The 16,839-nt window shown below is 42.2% G+C and overlaps 1 protein-coding gene across 8 annotated transcripts in view; it reads left to right on the forward strand.

The window, feature by feature from the left end:
* The window catches only part of f3a (coagulation factor IIIa), a 39,501-nt gene that overhangs the window by 1,679 nt on the left and 20,983 nt on the right, over window positions 1–16,839 (forward strand). For all 8 annotated transcript variants that reach the window (XR_007489163.2, XM_068649362.1, XM_068649359.1 and 5 more), the window contains exons 2-3: window positions 10,704–10,812; window positions 10,945–11,138. Coding sequence is in view for 7 of the 8 variants with exons in the window: in XM_068649359.1 (XP_068505460.1) it covers window positions 10,704–10,812; window positions 10,945–11,138 (303 nt within the window). In the remaining variant the exon portion in view is untranslated. The remainder of the gene's footprint in view (window positions 1–10,703; window positions 10,813–10,944; window positions 11,139–16,839) is intronic.

Raw genomic sequence — 16,839 nt, forward strand, 5'->3', positions numbered from 1 at the left:
TTCCACCTCCCTGTGTGGAGTTTGCATGTTCTCCCCGGGCCCGCGTGGGTTTTCTCCGGGCACTCCGGTTTCCTCCCACATTCCAAAAACATGCTTGGTAGGCCGATTGAAGACTCCAAATTGTCCCTAGGCGTGAGTGTGAGTGCGATTGATTGTCTATCTCTGTGTGCCCTGCGATTGGCTGGCAACCAGTTCAGGGTGTCCCCCGCCTACTGCCCGATGACGGCTGGGATAGGCTCCAGCACGCCCGCGACCCCCGTGGGGACTAAGCGGTTCAGAAAATGGATGGATGGATGGATGTTGCTTGGCCTAATATAATTTGTATTCTTTTCATGTACTGTTACCGCAGAAAAACTACACTTCATCAGATCTTGCGAGACCGAAAATAAACATCTAGTACACCACACTAGGCAATAGTCTGCAGAGATTTCATCCATTTTTAGAAATAAAGGCGTCACGTCAAATGGAATGTTCATTTTTACAGGGTTAATATGGTGAATTAAGTTATATGGCCGCTAAGGTCAAAACAAACTTTAAAAATGGTTAGTTGCACTATAGGCGGAGTCCTTGTTTGAATTTTATATGCATGTATTATTTTTTATATTGCCCATTTTTTTTAATTCTTAGAATGGACTGTTGAGGGGCTGTTTGTGTGACTTTTTATGAATTAAATTAAATTCAATAAAAAATGCGTCTGCATAAGAAAATCAATGCTCTTCCACATGCATCAGTGTATCTATATTCATGTGTCAGGGTATCATTTGCAATTTTTTATTTTTTATTTTTTTTTTTACAAAAAATACAATGTGCCATTAGCTATGGTTTAACAACAAAACATTTGATGAATAGCTTTTAAATATTTTAATTGCTTGACAGCACTAGTTAAAACCCTTTAAGCGGCCTGTATGCGCCCCGCATGAGGATCCTGTGCGCAAGGTAAAAGTCAAACCACACCATATGAAGACCTGGACATTGCTTGTCCCGTGCCACATACATTTAAGGGTTAATTAAAAATGTCCCAAAAATATTTTCTAATTTCATAAATTTTCATGAATGGACCAAAGCTGCTTTGCTTTTATTTTGAAGTTGTCTCATTTCATATAATGACATAGCAAGACGTGCACATGATTGGATCGTTGTCACAAGACACATGACTTTAGCCCAGAAAAAAATGTCTGCTCGTGCTTAAAATAGAATGCTAGATGCTGAATGCAGAGTTTTCAACAAATAATGGACAGCTAAGTATTTATTTACGGTTGTCAAAGGTAAAGCTGTATTTAGTTTGCGGGGAGCAGGTCGCCGTGTTTAAGGACTACAATTTGAATCGGCATTACGAGGCGAAACACGAGAAACTTGAATGATGCTGAAAGGGCACGGACATCGGAAGCTTTGCTAAACTGCGAAAGCAGCAAGGCTTTTTTTTTTTTTTTTTTTTTACCAAGCTTCACACATCCAGGGATGCAGCAACCTCGACCAGCTTTGTAATATCGTACAAAATTGCTAAATACAGTTAGCCGTTCTCAGAGGGGGAGTTTGTCAAAAAGTGCTTGATGGACTATGCCCTGAAGAAGAATTGAGAACATTGCGGGGAATCTGCAGCTTCAGCTGCAACACAAAGTAACACATTTTGACTTTTTCTTCTTGTCTTTGGACGAAAGCTGTGATGCCCACGACACAGAGCAGTTATATTTTTCCGTGGGATAACGTCATACATGGACACACTGGGACTGAAATCGGACGGACTGGCAGGTGTTACAATGGACGGTGGTCCAAATCTTACTCAAATGTCGGACTTTTGAACATATGCAAGATAGTGACGGAGATGATATACAGGACTGTCTCAGAAAATTAGAATATTGTGATAAAGTTCTGTATTTTTTGTAATGCAATTAAAAACCCCAAAATGTCATACATTCTGTATTCGTTACAAATCAACTGAAATACTGCAGGCCTTTTATTATTTTAATATTGCTGATTATGGCATACAGCTTAAGAAAATTCAAATATCCTATCTCAAAATATTAGAATATCATGAAAAAGTAAAGTAGTAGGGTATTCAATTAATCACTTGAATCGTCTAATTAACTCGAAATACCTGCAAGGGTTTCCTGAGCTTTGAAAAACAGACAGCTTGGTTCAGTAAACTAAATCACAAGTATGGGGAAGACTGCTGATCTGACTGCTGTCCAGAGGACCATCATTGACGTCCTCCATCAGGAGGGTAAGACACAAAAAGAAATTTCTCAAAGAGCAAGCTGTTCACAGAGTGCAGTTTCAAAGCACATCCACAAAGAGTCTGTTGGAAGGGGGAAATGTGGCAGAAAACACTGCACAACCAAGAGAGATGACCTCAGCCTTAACGACATTGTGATGAAGAGTCGCTTCCAGAATTTGGGGGAGCTTCAAAGACAGTGGACTGAAGCTAAAGTCCAGGTATCAAAAGCCACTGTTCACAGACGTGTCCAGGAAATGGCCTACAATAGCCGTATTCTCATGGTCAAGCCACTTCTGAAGCGTCTGACTTGGGCTATGGAAAAGAAGCACTGGACAGTTGCAGAGTGGTCCAAAGTCCTCTTTTCAGATGAAAGCAAGTTTTGTATTTCATTTGGAAGTCAAGGCGCCAGAGTCTGGAGAAAGGCTGGAGAGGAGCAAAATCCAAGTTGCTTGAAATCCAGTGTGAAGTTCCCACAGTCAGCGATGGTTTGGAGAGCCATGTCAGCTGCTGGTGTTGGTCAACTGTGTTTCATCAAGTCCAGAGTAAATGCAGCTGTGTACCAAGAGATTTTAGAGCACTACATGCTTCCGTCTGCTGAAAAGCTCAGTGGAGATGATTTCATTTTCCAGCATGATCTGGCACATGCCCACAGTGCCAAAACCACCAGTAAATGGTGTACTGACCATGGCATGTCCTCGATTGGCCTGCCAATTCCCCTGACCTGAACCCCATAGATAATTTGCGGGGTATTGTGAAGAAGAAGCTGAAAGACACCAGACCCAACAATGCAAATGAGCTAAAGGCCGCTATTGAAGCATCCTGGGCATCCATAACACCTCAGCAATGCCACAGGCTGATTGCCTCCATGCCACGCCGCATTGATGCAGTAATCCGTAGAAAAGATTCCCAACCAAGTACTGAGTGCATTAATGGACATTTTCAAATGTTTGATTTTGTTTTGCTGTTATAAATCTTTTTTTTTTTTACTTGGTCTGAGAAAATATTCTAATATTTTGAGTTAGGATATTTGAGTTTTCTAAATCTGTATACCATAATCAACAATATTAAAATAATAAAAGGCTTGCAATATTTCAGTTGATTTGTAACGAATCCAGAATGTATGACATTTTTGTTTATTTTAATTGCATTACAGAAAATAAAGAACTTTATCACAATATTCTAATTTTCTGAGACAGTCCTACCTTCTTCCCTCAAGAAGATTTCAATTACTGTGTTGTGCAGATTACCCGTGCATTTCAGTTCCATCAAGAAGTCATTTTCTATCGCCATCAAAGCTAATGCTAATACGAGTTGCAGCGTTCCTCGGAGCCTGTGAGCCAGGAGTACTGCTCGTAGTTAGTGGACTGAAAGTGGCGGACAAATTCTTTTCCCGGTTGTGACAGGCCTGCTGGCTTCGGAGTGCCCGACCAGATTTGATAAAGTAAAGGGGCCTGGAGGCCAATAGTTTTTATTTTTCATTTTTTAACTACAAACATTTCATACAAATACACACTGTTATAAAACAAATTTCATTGTCTCGATTGTCTTTTTTTTTTAATGACAAAATAACCAAATATAAGCTACTCAGGCAGATGTGAACAACTCTAAAAACACATTCTGCCTTTCATTCATATCTGAAGAGTCAGATAACATTGAACAAACTGTATGATATACCTTAAATTTACATGAATTTAAAATTATTTTTGCCTCATGAACATTTGAAACAGGAGTTATAAGTAATGCAAAGTTGTCTGTTATTATAAAAACTTAAAACAAGTGAATTTTGCTCTTGTCATTTACAATATCTTTCAGAAAGTAATAGTTTGTGTCACGTCTTCAGGTTCAGAACATCAACAGTATTAACATGGCCACTTCGTAATATTTAATATCAAGTAATATTTAATTTTGATTTAATTTTGACTCACAGCCCCGCATGAATCATCACTGTTGTGATGCCAGCATGAGTCTGATAGAGTCTCTTTAGGTTGAAATACTTAAACAAGGCAACCATCTCTTTAGAAATTAGACAAACACAATTGCCTTGTTTTTCAGTGAAGAAGTATTGTAATTCCCATTTCTCTTGAAAGCGACGGCCCTCAATGTCAACTTTCCTCGTTTTCTTTGCAGTCGCCATCGCAGAAAGGAGCTGCCACCTTTTGGTAATAGGAGGAATTACAGTTTCAAGTTTCACGATTTTTTTTATTCAGTTTGACAGCGCAGGCAGGCCATAAATAATACTGTGGGCCGTATGAATGACCGGGGGCCGGATTTGGCCCGCGGCCCGGACTTTGGACATGCCTGATCCAATTGAAGCGTGTGAATACGCTGACGTTTCCGTACGCCTGCTCAGTTTGATCGACATTTATTTTATGCTACAGGGCCCACAGAACTGATTGTGAAGGCCTCCAGGCAGATTTCTTTGACCCTGGCAACAAATAGTGGCTGAAATGTGATTGGTTAAATGCTTAAATATGAAAATACACGTCTGGAGACAGCGCAACCAGGGGGCAGCAATGAAAGGAAGCAGACAGACCGTTTGGAATTATCGGACAAAATATAAGTAACATCAGTCTGTGATTCAGATATTTTTAGGCCAGCAGAGAAGGCCTTGCAGGCCCTGACGGCCCACCACTGCCATATATACACAGCACAGTCCACAACACAGAGCAGTTACTTATATTTGTCCGTGGGATAACGTCGGACTTAAAGATTACGGAAGAGCTGGCATGCATGCGGTCGATGAAAGGAACGACAACCGGGAGCAATGTGGTCGCGGAGGCACGTGCGTGCATGGATACACTGGAACTGAAATAGGACAGACTGGCAGGTGTCACAACGAACAGTTGTCCATATCTTACGGGGGAAAAGTTCGGACTTAAACATATGCAAGACAGTAACGGAAATCGATGCAGATCAGAATTGGTAGTTTTGCATTGTATTATCCACCAACATGTGTTGTGCAAATCAGTGCTAAAAATAAACTTTGTTATTGATGTTACTAAAATTGGAAACTTCATCAGGGCACTGGCATTGAATCACACAGTTTGTCACACAAAGAGCAGGAGACTGAACATTGTGACATCGGCTTCCACACAGTTGTCAGATGGCTCAGCCTGGGCAAAGCGCTAAAAAGAGTGTGGAGTGCACACGCGAACTCCATTGACTGTGATTGAATCATCGCGTCACCAGAAAGACTAGCAACATATTTGGTTTGAACGCAGCATTACATCAATAAAGCCACGTTAATCACTGGCGCAAACTGTACACATTTCTATCAGTTACGCATATTTTCGGCATATTTGATTGTTGCTTCAGTTAGCATGCATGGATTAGCCATGCATGTTATGAAAACAAAGCCCAGAACCTGTATTTGACTAACATCTCACTTGATCCAATAAACGAAGGTTTAGGCCTACACTGTCCACAACAACCACTGAACATGACCCTTAATACTAAAACATACATGTATGATAAATATGTTACTGCTATTTATGTTATGGGTTTTTAAATGATCTATGTTATATTTTAAATCATGTCCGACTAAATTATTATAGTTTTGTGTCAAAGAATAAAGTGGAAAATGTGTAGATTTTGAAGGCTGTATGGCCTTTTTAATGAGGTGCTCTTACATTCTGGTAGAAATGTGTCTGCAGTGCATCAGCTCGTCACCTGGTAGTCTAATGCAAGTCTGATGAATTAACATTGCTGAGTTTTCAGTAGAACAGTGCACTTCTCATCTTAGTCATTCATTGGGTGTGCTGTTTATTTGAATAGTGAAAAGTAACACAGAAAACGACGACGCGTCAGAGTTTGGCCAGAAAAAAATACTCAGTGTGGATTTGCTTTAGCTTATACCCGTAGGACAAGGCACTAACAAAGTTATATGCAGAGACTACGTTCAGACGGATGGTTACACTATGAACCTGTTCATTGACTTGCCGTGACAGTGTCCAAAACACTACACCAACAGCCAAACCAAACGCAAGTCATACGCACAGTAGCCAGAGGCTGATGCTTTCTCTAAGCTAATGTTGTGTTTACACCAAATATGTTGCTAGCATTGCTGGTGATGCGATTAAATCACAGGCAGAGTGGTTTCCGGGTGCTGGCGCGTGAGTGCAATTGCATTAGATGTCATCCATTGTTGATATTAACAATACATTTCCACCATTTCTGTCAAGTGTTAAATAGCCAGAAACGTTGCTTTAGTGTGTAGCCAGAAACATTGCTTTGGTGTGGAGCCAGAAACGTTGCTTTAGTGTGTGTGTGTGTGTGTGTGTGTGTGTGTGTGTGTGTGTGTGTGTGTGTGTGTGTGTGTGTGTGTGTGTGTGTGTGTGTGTGTGTGTGTGTGTGCGTGTGCGTGTGTGTGTGTGCGTGCATCCGGCGGTCAGCGAGGTGCTTGGCCAGATTGGACATGTTCCCACGCTGAGCCACAGCAATTTTCAAATAAGCCTAAAGAAAGGCTTTGCCATGTCAGTCGGTTTGCTCTGGCTGTGGGCAAAAAAAAGTTCCAAAGAAGTTCCGTATGACACATGGTACATGCTTTTCAACAAGGAGCAGATGGCCGACAAAGATCATTCTGTAATAATTGTATTGATTAGTTGACTGGTTCTTTTATGTCAGGTAAACAAAACACCCTGAATAATTGTCTGTGATAAAAGAGCCAGTCAACTAAGATCATTCTGTGTCTTGGATTGGGCGAGACGTAACACAAATTTGTCATCAATCAGACGCCGGTGGGGATAGGGCAATGTGATGTTTCCTGCTTGCAATAACATGATGACACAGACAAAACAACAACATTATGAATACCAGTTCTTTTATCCAGCTTATGCATACTGCGTGCTCAGTCCGCTGCTCTTCACCCTGCTGACGCATGACTGCACTGCAACCTACAGCGACAACCGCATTGTGAAATTTGCTGACGACACGACTCTGGTGGGTCTCATCACCAAGGGCGACGAGACTCAGTACAGGTTGGAGGTTGACCTTCTGACCGCGTGGTGCAGGGACAACAACCTCCTGCTGAACGTCAACAAGGCCAAAGAGGTTGTTGTTGACTTCCAAGGGTCACAACCAGCACCTGCCGCTGACCATCGACGGTGCTGTGGTGGAGAGAGTGAGCAGCACCAGATTCCTGGGGGTGCACATCAGTGAGGACCTCTCCTGGTCCGCCAACACTGCGTCACTGGCAATGAAAGCTCAGCGCCGCCTGTACTTCCTGCGGAAACTCAGGCGAGCAAGTACTCCTCCGGCCGTCATGACTACATTCTACCGTGGCACCATTGAGAGCGTCCTCTCCAGTTGTATTGCTGTTTGGGGTGGTAGCTGCACTGAATACAACATGAAGGCCCTGCAGCGCATAGTGAACACGGCTGGTAAGATTATTGGTGCTTCACTCCCCTCCCTGAAGGACATTTACACCTCGCATCTCACCGCAAGGCAACCACGATTGTGAGTGATGTGAGTCACCCCGCTCACTCTTTGTTTGATCTTCTGCCCTCTGGGAAGAGGTACAGGAGCCTGCGCTCCCGCACCACCAGACTCACCAACAGCTTCGTACTCCAGGCTGTTAGGATCCTGAACTCTCTCCCCCCTTCTGCGTAGCGTCCTGTACTTTTGAGCCATATTCTGACTGTCTGCTGTTTGCACACTTGCTCCATTTTTGCTCCTCTTATTTATTGTGTTATTTGTTTATTTATTATTTATTCATCATTCCTATTTATTCATTGTTTGTGCCTTCTTGTTTTTATTTTTTGTTGTTGTTTACTTACGTTATATAATAATATATTATGTATATTGTGTACTATGTCTTGTCACCGTGGGATAGTGGGAACGTAATTTCGATTTCTTTGTGTGTCTTGGCATGTGAGGAAATTGACAATAAAGTAGACTTTGACTTTGACACCCACGCACACACACACATGCACGCACACGCGCACACACGCACACACACATGCACGCACCCGCGCGCACACACACACACACACACACACACACACACACACACACGCACACAACATTGAAGTGAAATGGACAATCATTTCTAACTTTCAACATCAGAGTATTATACACTGTGAAGCAATTGTACTGTGCTAAATGGGCGTATAGGGGGATTTATTCTGGGTTTGCACTTTACAAACTTTGCACTTTACTAACTTGGTGGGTGGTTGCTCCAAATGCACTTTCATTGTTTTTTGTGTCAATGATCATAATTATCTTATTCTGACATCGGCATAAGAGTGAGATTCTAAGCATTTTTGTGTTACCAAATTCCATTGAAAAGCGATCCATCAATTTGTGTGAATGTGATAATATACATGGACCAAAACTGCCAAAATAAAAAAAATAAAAAAATGAAAATGAAACAATAATAATAAATTAAAAAAAAAACACTGGTCAAGTTAAGATGTTTGCACAACACACAAAGAAGGTGGAAAGTTTTAACAACCAAGAGTTTTGGCAAGCACTAACAGAGTTAATTATTCCAAAACAGCATTTCTATGTAAGATCAAAATAAGTTGTCAACCCTATCAGCTGCCCGCAAATCGCAGGGCACACAGAGACTAACAACCATCCGCACTCACACTCACACTTCAGGGCAATTTGGAGTGCACAATCTGCCTACCATGCATAATTTTGGGATGTGGACGGAATTTAGAGAAACAACATACAGGCACGAGGAGAACATACAAACGCCACACAGGTAGGACCGAAGCTGGAATCAAACCCGCAACCTCTGAACTGTGAGACGGACGTGCTAACCAGTCCCTTTAAAAAATAATTATCAAAATAAATACATACAAAAGTACATACATCAATAAAACATTGCATTTCTCCCTTAATTTATCTTTTCAATTATACACATTTTTTAAATTTGTTTTTAATATTCACGTATCCATCCATCCATTTTCTGTACCACTTTATCCCCGCAGGGGTCGTGGGCATGCTGGGATAGGTCCCAGCGGTCATCGGGCAGTAGGCGGGGGACACCCTGAACAGGTTGCCAGCCAATCGCAGGGCTTAATTTTCACTTATTTTTAATTTGAGTGGTTTTGGTCCTCCATAAATATGAGTTCTACATTTATATGGGGGGAGGCAGCACGGTGGGGCACTGGTTAGCACAGGCGTCGGGAACCTATGGCTCGTTTGGTGACGTTATTGAAAAGAATACATTAGTACACTCAAAAAATCGTTGGTCTTAATTCAAATACATGCATTTAATTGTATCTAGCCTATCATTTTTTTTAAATGGTATGGCTCTCACGGGAATTATTTTTAAAAAATTGGCATGTATGGCTCTGTTCGCCAAAAAGGTTTTCGACCCCTGGGTTAGCACATCTGCCTCACAGTTGAGTGGGTGCGGGTTCAATTCCACCTCCGGCCTGGCCCTCCCCATGTGGAGTTTGCATGTTCTCCCCGTGCCTGCGTGGGTTTTCTCTGGGCACTCCGGTTTCCTCCCACATCCCAAAAAACATGCTTGGTAGGTCGATTGAGCACTCCAAATTGCCCCTACATGTGAGTGCGAGTGCGGATAGTTGTCTCTGTGTGCCCCGCGATTGGCTGCCAACCGAGTCAGGGTGTCCCCCGCCTACTGCCCGATGACTGCTGGGATAGGCTCCAGCACGCCCGCGACCCCCATGCGGACAAGCGGTTTAGAAAATGGATCAATCACAGGGGCATTTATAATCCTCTAATCACGTTATTCCTTATGATTGAAAAGCTCAGAAGTGACTGGACATATAGTTCAAAGTCTGCATTTACTATCTATATTCTGTGATAATTAACACTCTGATGGGAACAGATTAATGGATGTATTTCAACTTCATATAGCTGATGTCACGTTCGTGAGACGGCAAATTTGCTGCACTCTTACTGCTGGGGGCTCGGTGGCGCACTGGTTAGCACGTCTGCCTCACAGTTAGGAGGGTGCCGGTTTGATTCCATCTCCGACCCTCCCTGTGTGGAGTTTGGATTTTCTCCCCGTGCCCGCATGGGTTTTCTCCGGGCACTCCGGTTTCCTACCACATCTCAAAAACATGCTTGATAGGGCAATTGAGCACTTCAAATTGCCCCTAGGTGTGAGTGCAAGTGCGGATGGTTGTTCGTCTGTGTGCCCTACGATCGGCTGGCAACCGGTTCAGGGTGTACCCCACCTACTGCCCAATGATTTCTGGGATAGGCTCCAGCACGCCCGCGACCCCAGTGGGGACAAGAGGTATAGAAAATGGATGGATGTTTCTGCTGGGTCTTAAAATCTTGAAAAACATTCTTTTGAGGTGACTGCATTTTCTGTTCTGGAGGGAAAAGGATCATATAGTTCATGCGGTTATGTTTTTTTTTTTTTTTTGGTATGGCGCCGACGTGAGTGGCAGCCTCCCAGCAGTGTTCTCTCTTTCTCTTTATTTCCTGTTGCAACTTTGATGTCATTTGATTACAAAGTTGATTAGAAAGTATTTCAATTGATTTGTGTTAATTAATTTTACAGGCTTTTATCCCAGTGCACAGAACGTGACCTGGAAATCCACGGACTTTAAAACCATTCTGACCTGGGAACCATTACCAACTGATAACTCATACACCGTAGAGTTCTCTGTGTAAGACCTTTTAAGAATCTACAGTTCTTTCAATAGCAACTTTTTGCTCTATTATATGACAAATCACTTGTTTTGCGCTGCTGGTATTTATACAGTATAAGTGTAATGGATTGTGTGTGAAATTTTTTGCAGGGTTGCCAAGGATAAACAGAGGAATTCTAATTGCATACGGATCTCAACAACTATGTGTGATCTGACCAGTTCACTGACTGATTTAAATGCCTGCTATGTAGCTGATGTCCTGTCTGAACCCCCACTGGGAGTAACCTCTGACCTCACTGAGTTTCCATACACAAGCTCCTCACGATTCTGCCCCGCCAATGACAGTAAGTTAATTTTTAAACAACATAATTTAACTGGATCCTAGGATGGCAGCTGTGTGGCTTTCAAGAAACCACTGCAAAACTTCAGTGCACATACCACGTACATACTGTACATTACAAACTTGAGAGAGGTTGAAAATATGCTCGTCATGTCTGACCCTAAGTTGGAGGATGCGATTAGTATGTGTTCGATACACCAAGTGTACAATGAGTTGTAAAGCATTTCCAGTTCCAAGTTACTTAAGTTAGTAAGATTTTCTTCAACTTAGTGGTTATAATAATTGAATTAAATTGAATGTTTTATTTCGGGCACAAACATGAAGACAAAAAGAAAAAGACCAAAAATAAATACAAATAAAACATTTGAGCTTGAAAAGGAATGTACTCCCATCCCGAATCAAACACTTAATAATGTGGTTTCTAATATAGCACAGTATAGTTTGATTAAGTTGGTGACATATTTACATCAAATCCAACAATGCATTACATGAATCCGCATTTGCAATAATAAGAAGGCTTGTGCAAAAAGCGGCCAGGGTAGTCAGAAGAGGGTGGGGCGAACGTAAAATTTATTAATCATACATACATGGATTCTCCCACACTCCCCGTCGACTTGCCATCTCGCACAACCCTCCCCCCGTCTCTCAAGCACATACTCCTATAGCAAGTCGTCGTCCTGTCTTTCAACATTAATTTTACATTTTACATTAATTCCTATGGAAAAAAAATCACATCACGGAATGTCCTAAATTTGGAAGAAGAGGTTTCACTATACCAGTGGTTCTTAACCTGGGTTCGGTCGAACCCTAGGGGTTCGGTGAGTTAGTCTCAGGGGTTCGGCAAAGCCTCCACTGTGGAGGTCCGGACACACCTGAATTATTGTGTAAATTTGTGACGATGCATATCTGAACCAGTCTCTCAAAGGCAACAGCAGAAGTCACACTGATTTGCAGGTACCATATTTTTCGGAGTATAAGTCACATTTTTTTTTTCATAGTTTGTGTGGGGGGGGCGACTTTTTATGAGGAGCGACTTATATGTGAACTTTTTCACAAATTTTCAAAATAAAAAAAAAGGGAAACCGCGATAAACGAACCGCGATGTAGCAAGGGATTACTGTAATTTGAATTTCAAGTGACGTCAGCGGCGCGGCGGTTGTTTACATAAAGGACAAAGATTCGATCACTGGATGACGAAGATGACGAAGGGCCCCATGTACTACCGGCATCATTAGCGGCTTTGTTTGTAAGTGACACGGAGGATGAAGAGTTTGAAGGATTTAATGATTTGGAGTGACACAGAAGGTTTGAAAAACTATTATGGCTTTTGCGCACGCCCGGTCCTACTCTACGGAGCTCTCTTTCACCTCCGTAGATGGAAGTCAGGGGCCGGTGCTCGGCCAGGTGGCTGTCCGGGGACGGTGGATGGGGCTCGGACATGGCTTTTACGCACGCTCGGTCCTGTTCTACGGAGCGCTCTTCGACCTCCATGGCTGGAAGTCGGGGGGCCGGCGCTCGGCAGCTGGCTGTCCGGGGACGGTGGATGGGGGTCGGACACTGCTCCTATGCACGCCCGGTCCTACTCCCAGCCCCCTCCGTGGCTGCAAGTGCCACCTCCGGTGATGGAAGTCCACGCCGCCACACGCCTGGAAGTCGACGCCGGTGCTTGGGGCTATGTGGCGGTGAACTTTTTATGTTATAATTATTTTATATATTTTATTTCGTGTAGCAACTTGTATATGTTTTTATCATTACAGTTCAGTAGTTGTTGGCTCGTTGAACTCTTGTTTTGTTAAATAAAGAGCCGTTTACCAAACCCACGTCTTCCCTGGTACTTTGTTAACGCTACAATATAGTCATACTAGATCTGTGGAATAACGACGAGGCTGACGTCAGCGACGCACGCGCGGCATTGTTGACAAAGGACGAGGAATTTGATCAATGGATTTAATGATTTGGAGTGACACAGATGGTTTGATAATATTGTTGTTTATGTGATAGTTATTTTATATATACTTTATATATCGTTATATGGGTCTGTGGAATATTTAGAACTGCAACTCACGACGAGTCCGACATCAGCGGCGCATACGCGGCATCGTTTACATAAAGGACGATTGATGGATTTAATGAATTGGAGTGACACAGATGGTTTGATAAACCTGTTATTTATGTAATAGTTATTTGAATAACTCTGAATGTTACGTCAGGCCCATTCTCAGCTCCTCGTTTGTGTATATGTCACGTTAGCATATCGTATCGTTTAGCCTGTTGTTGCTGGTTCATGTCTGTTCTTGGTGTTGGATTTTGACAAATAAATTTGCCTCAAAAGTGCGACTTATATATATATTTTTCACTTTATTGTGCATTTTATGGCTGGTGCGACTTATACTCCGGAGCGACATTTAGTTACAAAAATACGGTATGTAATTTGTTTTGACTTTATGCGTTGTGTTGGTTATGTTCTTTGAACAAGGTGATGTTCATGTATGGCTCATTCTTTGCACCAGTTATAAATAAACATTAATGTTGTGAATTTGAAAAAACTATTTTTTTCACTAAAGAGGGGTTTGATGAATGCGCATATGAAACTGGTGGGGTTCGGTACCTCCAATGAGGTTAAGAACCACTGCACTATACTGACAAAATCAATGAGTAAGTGTCAAAATTTTATTAGCTTGCCAGGCATGGAACAAGTTTTTTGTTTTGTTAAAGAAAAAACACTTTTCTTGATGATAAATATTGTTTATATTGGTGTGTTGTTACCGTATTTTTTGGACTAAAAGTCGCTCTGGAATATAGGTCGCATTAGCCATAAAATGCACAATAACGTGAAAAAAAACATATAGAAGTCGCTCCCGAGTATGAGTCGCATTTTGGGGTAAATTTATTCGACAAACTCCAACACCAAGAACAGACATGAACGAGCAACAACAGGCTAAACGATAGGTATGCTAACGTGACATAAACACAAACAAAGAGCTGAGGTTATTCAAATAACTATTACATAAATAACACATTCATAAAACCATCTGTGTCACTCCAATTCATTAAATCCATCGATCGTCCTTTATGTCAACAATGGCGGCCGGGTGTGCGCCGCTGACGGCGGTTGCACTTTAAAATACTCCACAGGCCCATATAACGATATGTAAATTATATATCAAATAACTATTATATGAGCAATAATATGATCAAACCGTCTGTGTCACTCCAGATCATTAAATCCATCGATTGTCCTTTATGTCAACAGCGCTTGCACTTCAAAATATTCCACAGGCCCATATAACGATATATAAATTATATTTCTGTTGGGTCTAAATACGATTAGACATTAAATCACTCGCTGGAATGAAGAGGAGAAGACAACCAGAACAGGTTTACTCGCGAGGAGAACGATAGAGAAAGCATTCTCAGTTACAACCTCCATCAGTTCTGAGTCTTTACTCCACGTGCCCCTCTTTTTAATGTTATGGTTGCCCTGGTTACAGAGGCGTTGCTACACTAAAGGGAGGGGGGATTGTGTCTGTAGCAACGCTGATTAGCAAAATAATGTAGTGTGGTGTGAATTAGCACTTCGCTGTTGGCTCTTGACCCCCCGCAGAGGCCGTCCGCAGCTGTCTTCCTTCACAGTTGGCTGACCTGTCCTCGAGGTCAACAAATGTCCTGACGCACGTTGATTGCCGCTTTGCTGTGGAACAAATGCAACTAGACCTTTGCTAACTTTATCTACTTGGTAATTAACACACAATAGTAATAAGTAACTTGTCCTAAACATTTCAACACACATTAAGCAAACGTGAGGTAACCGGTATGCAGTTCCTTAAACAAACATTGAGTAAATATGGGATAACTTTAATGCAACTACTTCTAACTGTATGTATCCCTTAACAAAGAAAAACAGGTCTGATAAACTACAATCTATGAACCAAACCTATATCTAAATAGAAGGAATGAAGTTCCTGTGAATCAAACAAAGAACATTTCACCTATGCAAATAAGCCCTGCTCATTGTTAGTGAAGGACTCTTACGGGAACCAAAACACACAGACAACATAAGGACAGGAAAGGTACAAATGGCTGACAGGGATCAAAAGACATCCCTATCACATAAAAGGAACAAAGAGATAAAAGGAAAAGATAAACTCGTAAAGGCGAGGCCTCCAGGTCTGGCAGGCCAAAGCTTCACTTAAAATGATTCCAACAATTTCAAATAACCATTATATAAGCAATATTATTATCAAACCATCTGTGTCACTCCAAATCATTAAATCCATCGATCAAATTCCTCGTCCTTTGTCAACAATGCCTCGTCGTTATTCCACAGATCTAGTATATAACTATATTGTAGCGTTAAAGTACAAGGAAAGACGTGGGTTTGGTAAACGGCTCTTCATTTAACAAAACAAGAGTTCAACGAGTCAACAACTACTGAACTGTAACGATAAAAACATATACAAGTTGCTACACAAAATAAAATATATCAAATAACTATAACAAATAGTTCACCGCCACACGGCCCCAAGCACCGGCGTCGACTTCCAGGAGTGTGGCGGCGTGGACTTCCATCCCCGGAGGTGGCACTTCCAGCCACGCAGGTGGACGAGAGCTCCATAGAATAGGACCGGGCGTGCGTAAAAGCCATGTCCGAGCCCCATCCACCATCCCTCGACAGCCACCCGGCCGAGCGCCGGCCCTTGACTTCCGTAAACGGAGGTGAAAAAGAGCTCCGTAGAGTAGGACCGGGCGTGCGTAAAAGCCATGTCCGAGCCCCATCCACCGTCCCCGGACAGCCACCCGGCCGAGCGCCGGCCCCCGACTTCCATCCACGGAGGTGAAAGAGAGCTCCGTAGAGTAGGACCAGGCGTGCGTAAAAGCTATAATAGTTTTTCAAACCTTCTGTGTCACTCCAAATCATTAAATCCTTCAAACTCTTCGTTCTCCGTGTCACTTACAAACAAAGCCGCTAATGATGCTGGTAGTACGTGGGGCCCTTGTCATCTCCGTGATCGAATTTTTGTCCTTTATGTAAACAACCGCCACGCCGCGGCGCCATTGACGTCACTTGAAATTCAAATTAAAGTAATCCCTTGCTACATCGCGGTTCGTTTATCGCGTTTTCACTTTTTTATTGTTTTTATTTTGAAAATTTGTGAAAAAAATTCACATAAGTCGCTCCTCAGTATAAGTCGCCCCCCCACCCAAACTATGAAAAAAACGCGACTTATAATCCGAAAAATAAGGTAATTTCTTATTGAAATATGCTTTGCAATGGAAAAAAGGCATAGGCTTAACAAGCTTTCGCTTCTTTCTATACCCTTTCGATTGTCTTGGTTTCTTGAATGTAATGAATGATGAATAAAATCTACCAACCAACTGACCAACCAAAAAAAACTCTACTGAGGTAGCCCTATGGCTGTGTAATTAAAGTGTTACCTCTACTTGCGAATGGCTATACTTACAAACTTTTTGAGATACAACCGGAGCCTCGTAATTTTTTTGCATTAGCTTACGAACTAATTTTCTACTTCCGAACTGACGCATCATTAGTTTTGTTACAAACGAGGCAGAGCAGATCATAAAAACAGGCGTTCGAAACACAGTGAATCAGCAAACAGGCATCGCGCTGCATAGGGGGATCTGGAAAACACAAATCAGGTGGCATAGCAGAAACAGGTGGCAAGCATATCGAGGCAGACAAACCA

Source organism: Syngnathus scovelli, chromosome 21 (genome assembly GCF_024217435.2).
Source record: "Syngnathus scovelli strain Florida chromosome 21, RoL_Ssco_1.2, whole genome shotgun sequence".
In the NCBI taxonomy this organism is placed as follows: Eukaryota; Metazoa; Chordata; class Actinopteri; order Syngnathiformes; family Syngnathidae; genus Syngnathus; species Syngnathus scovelli.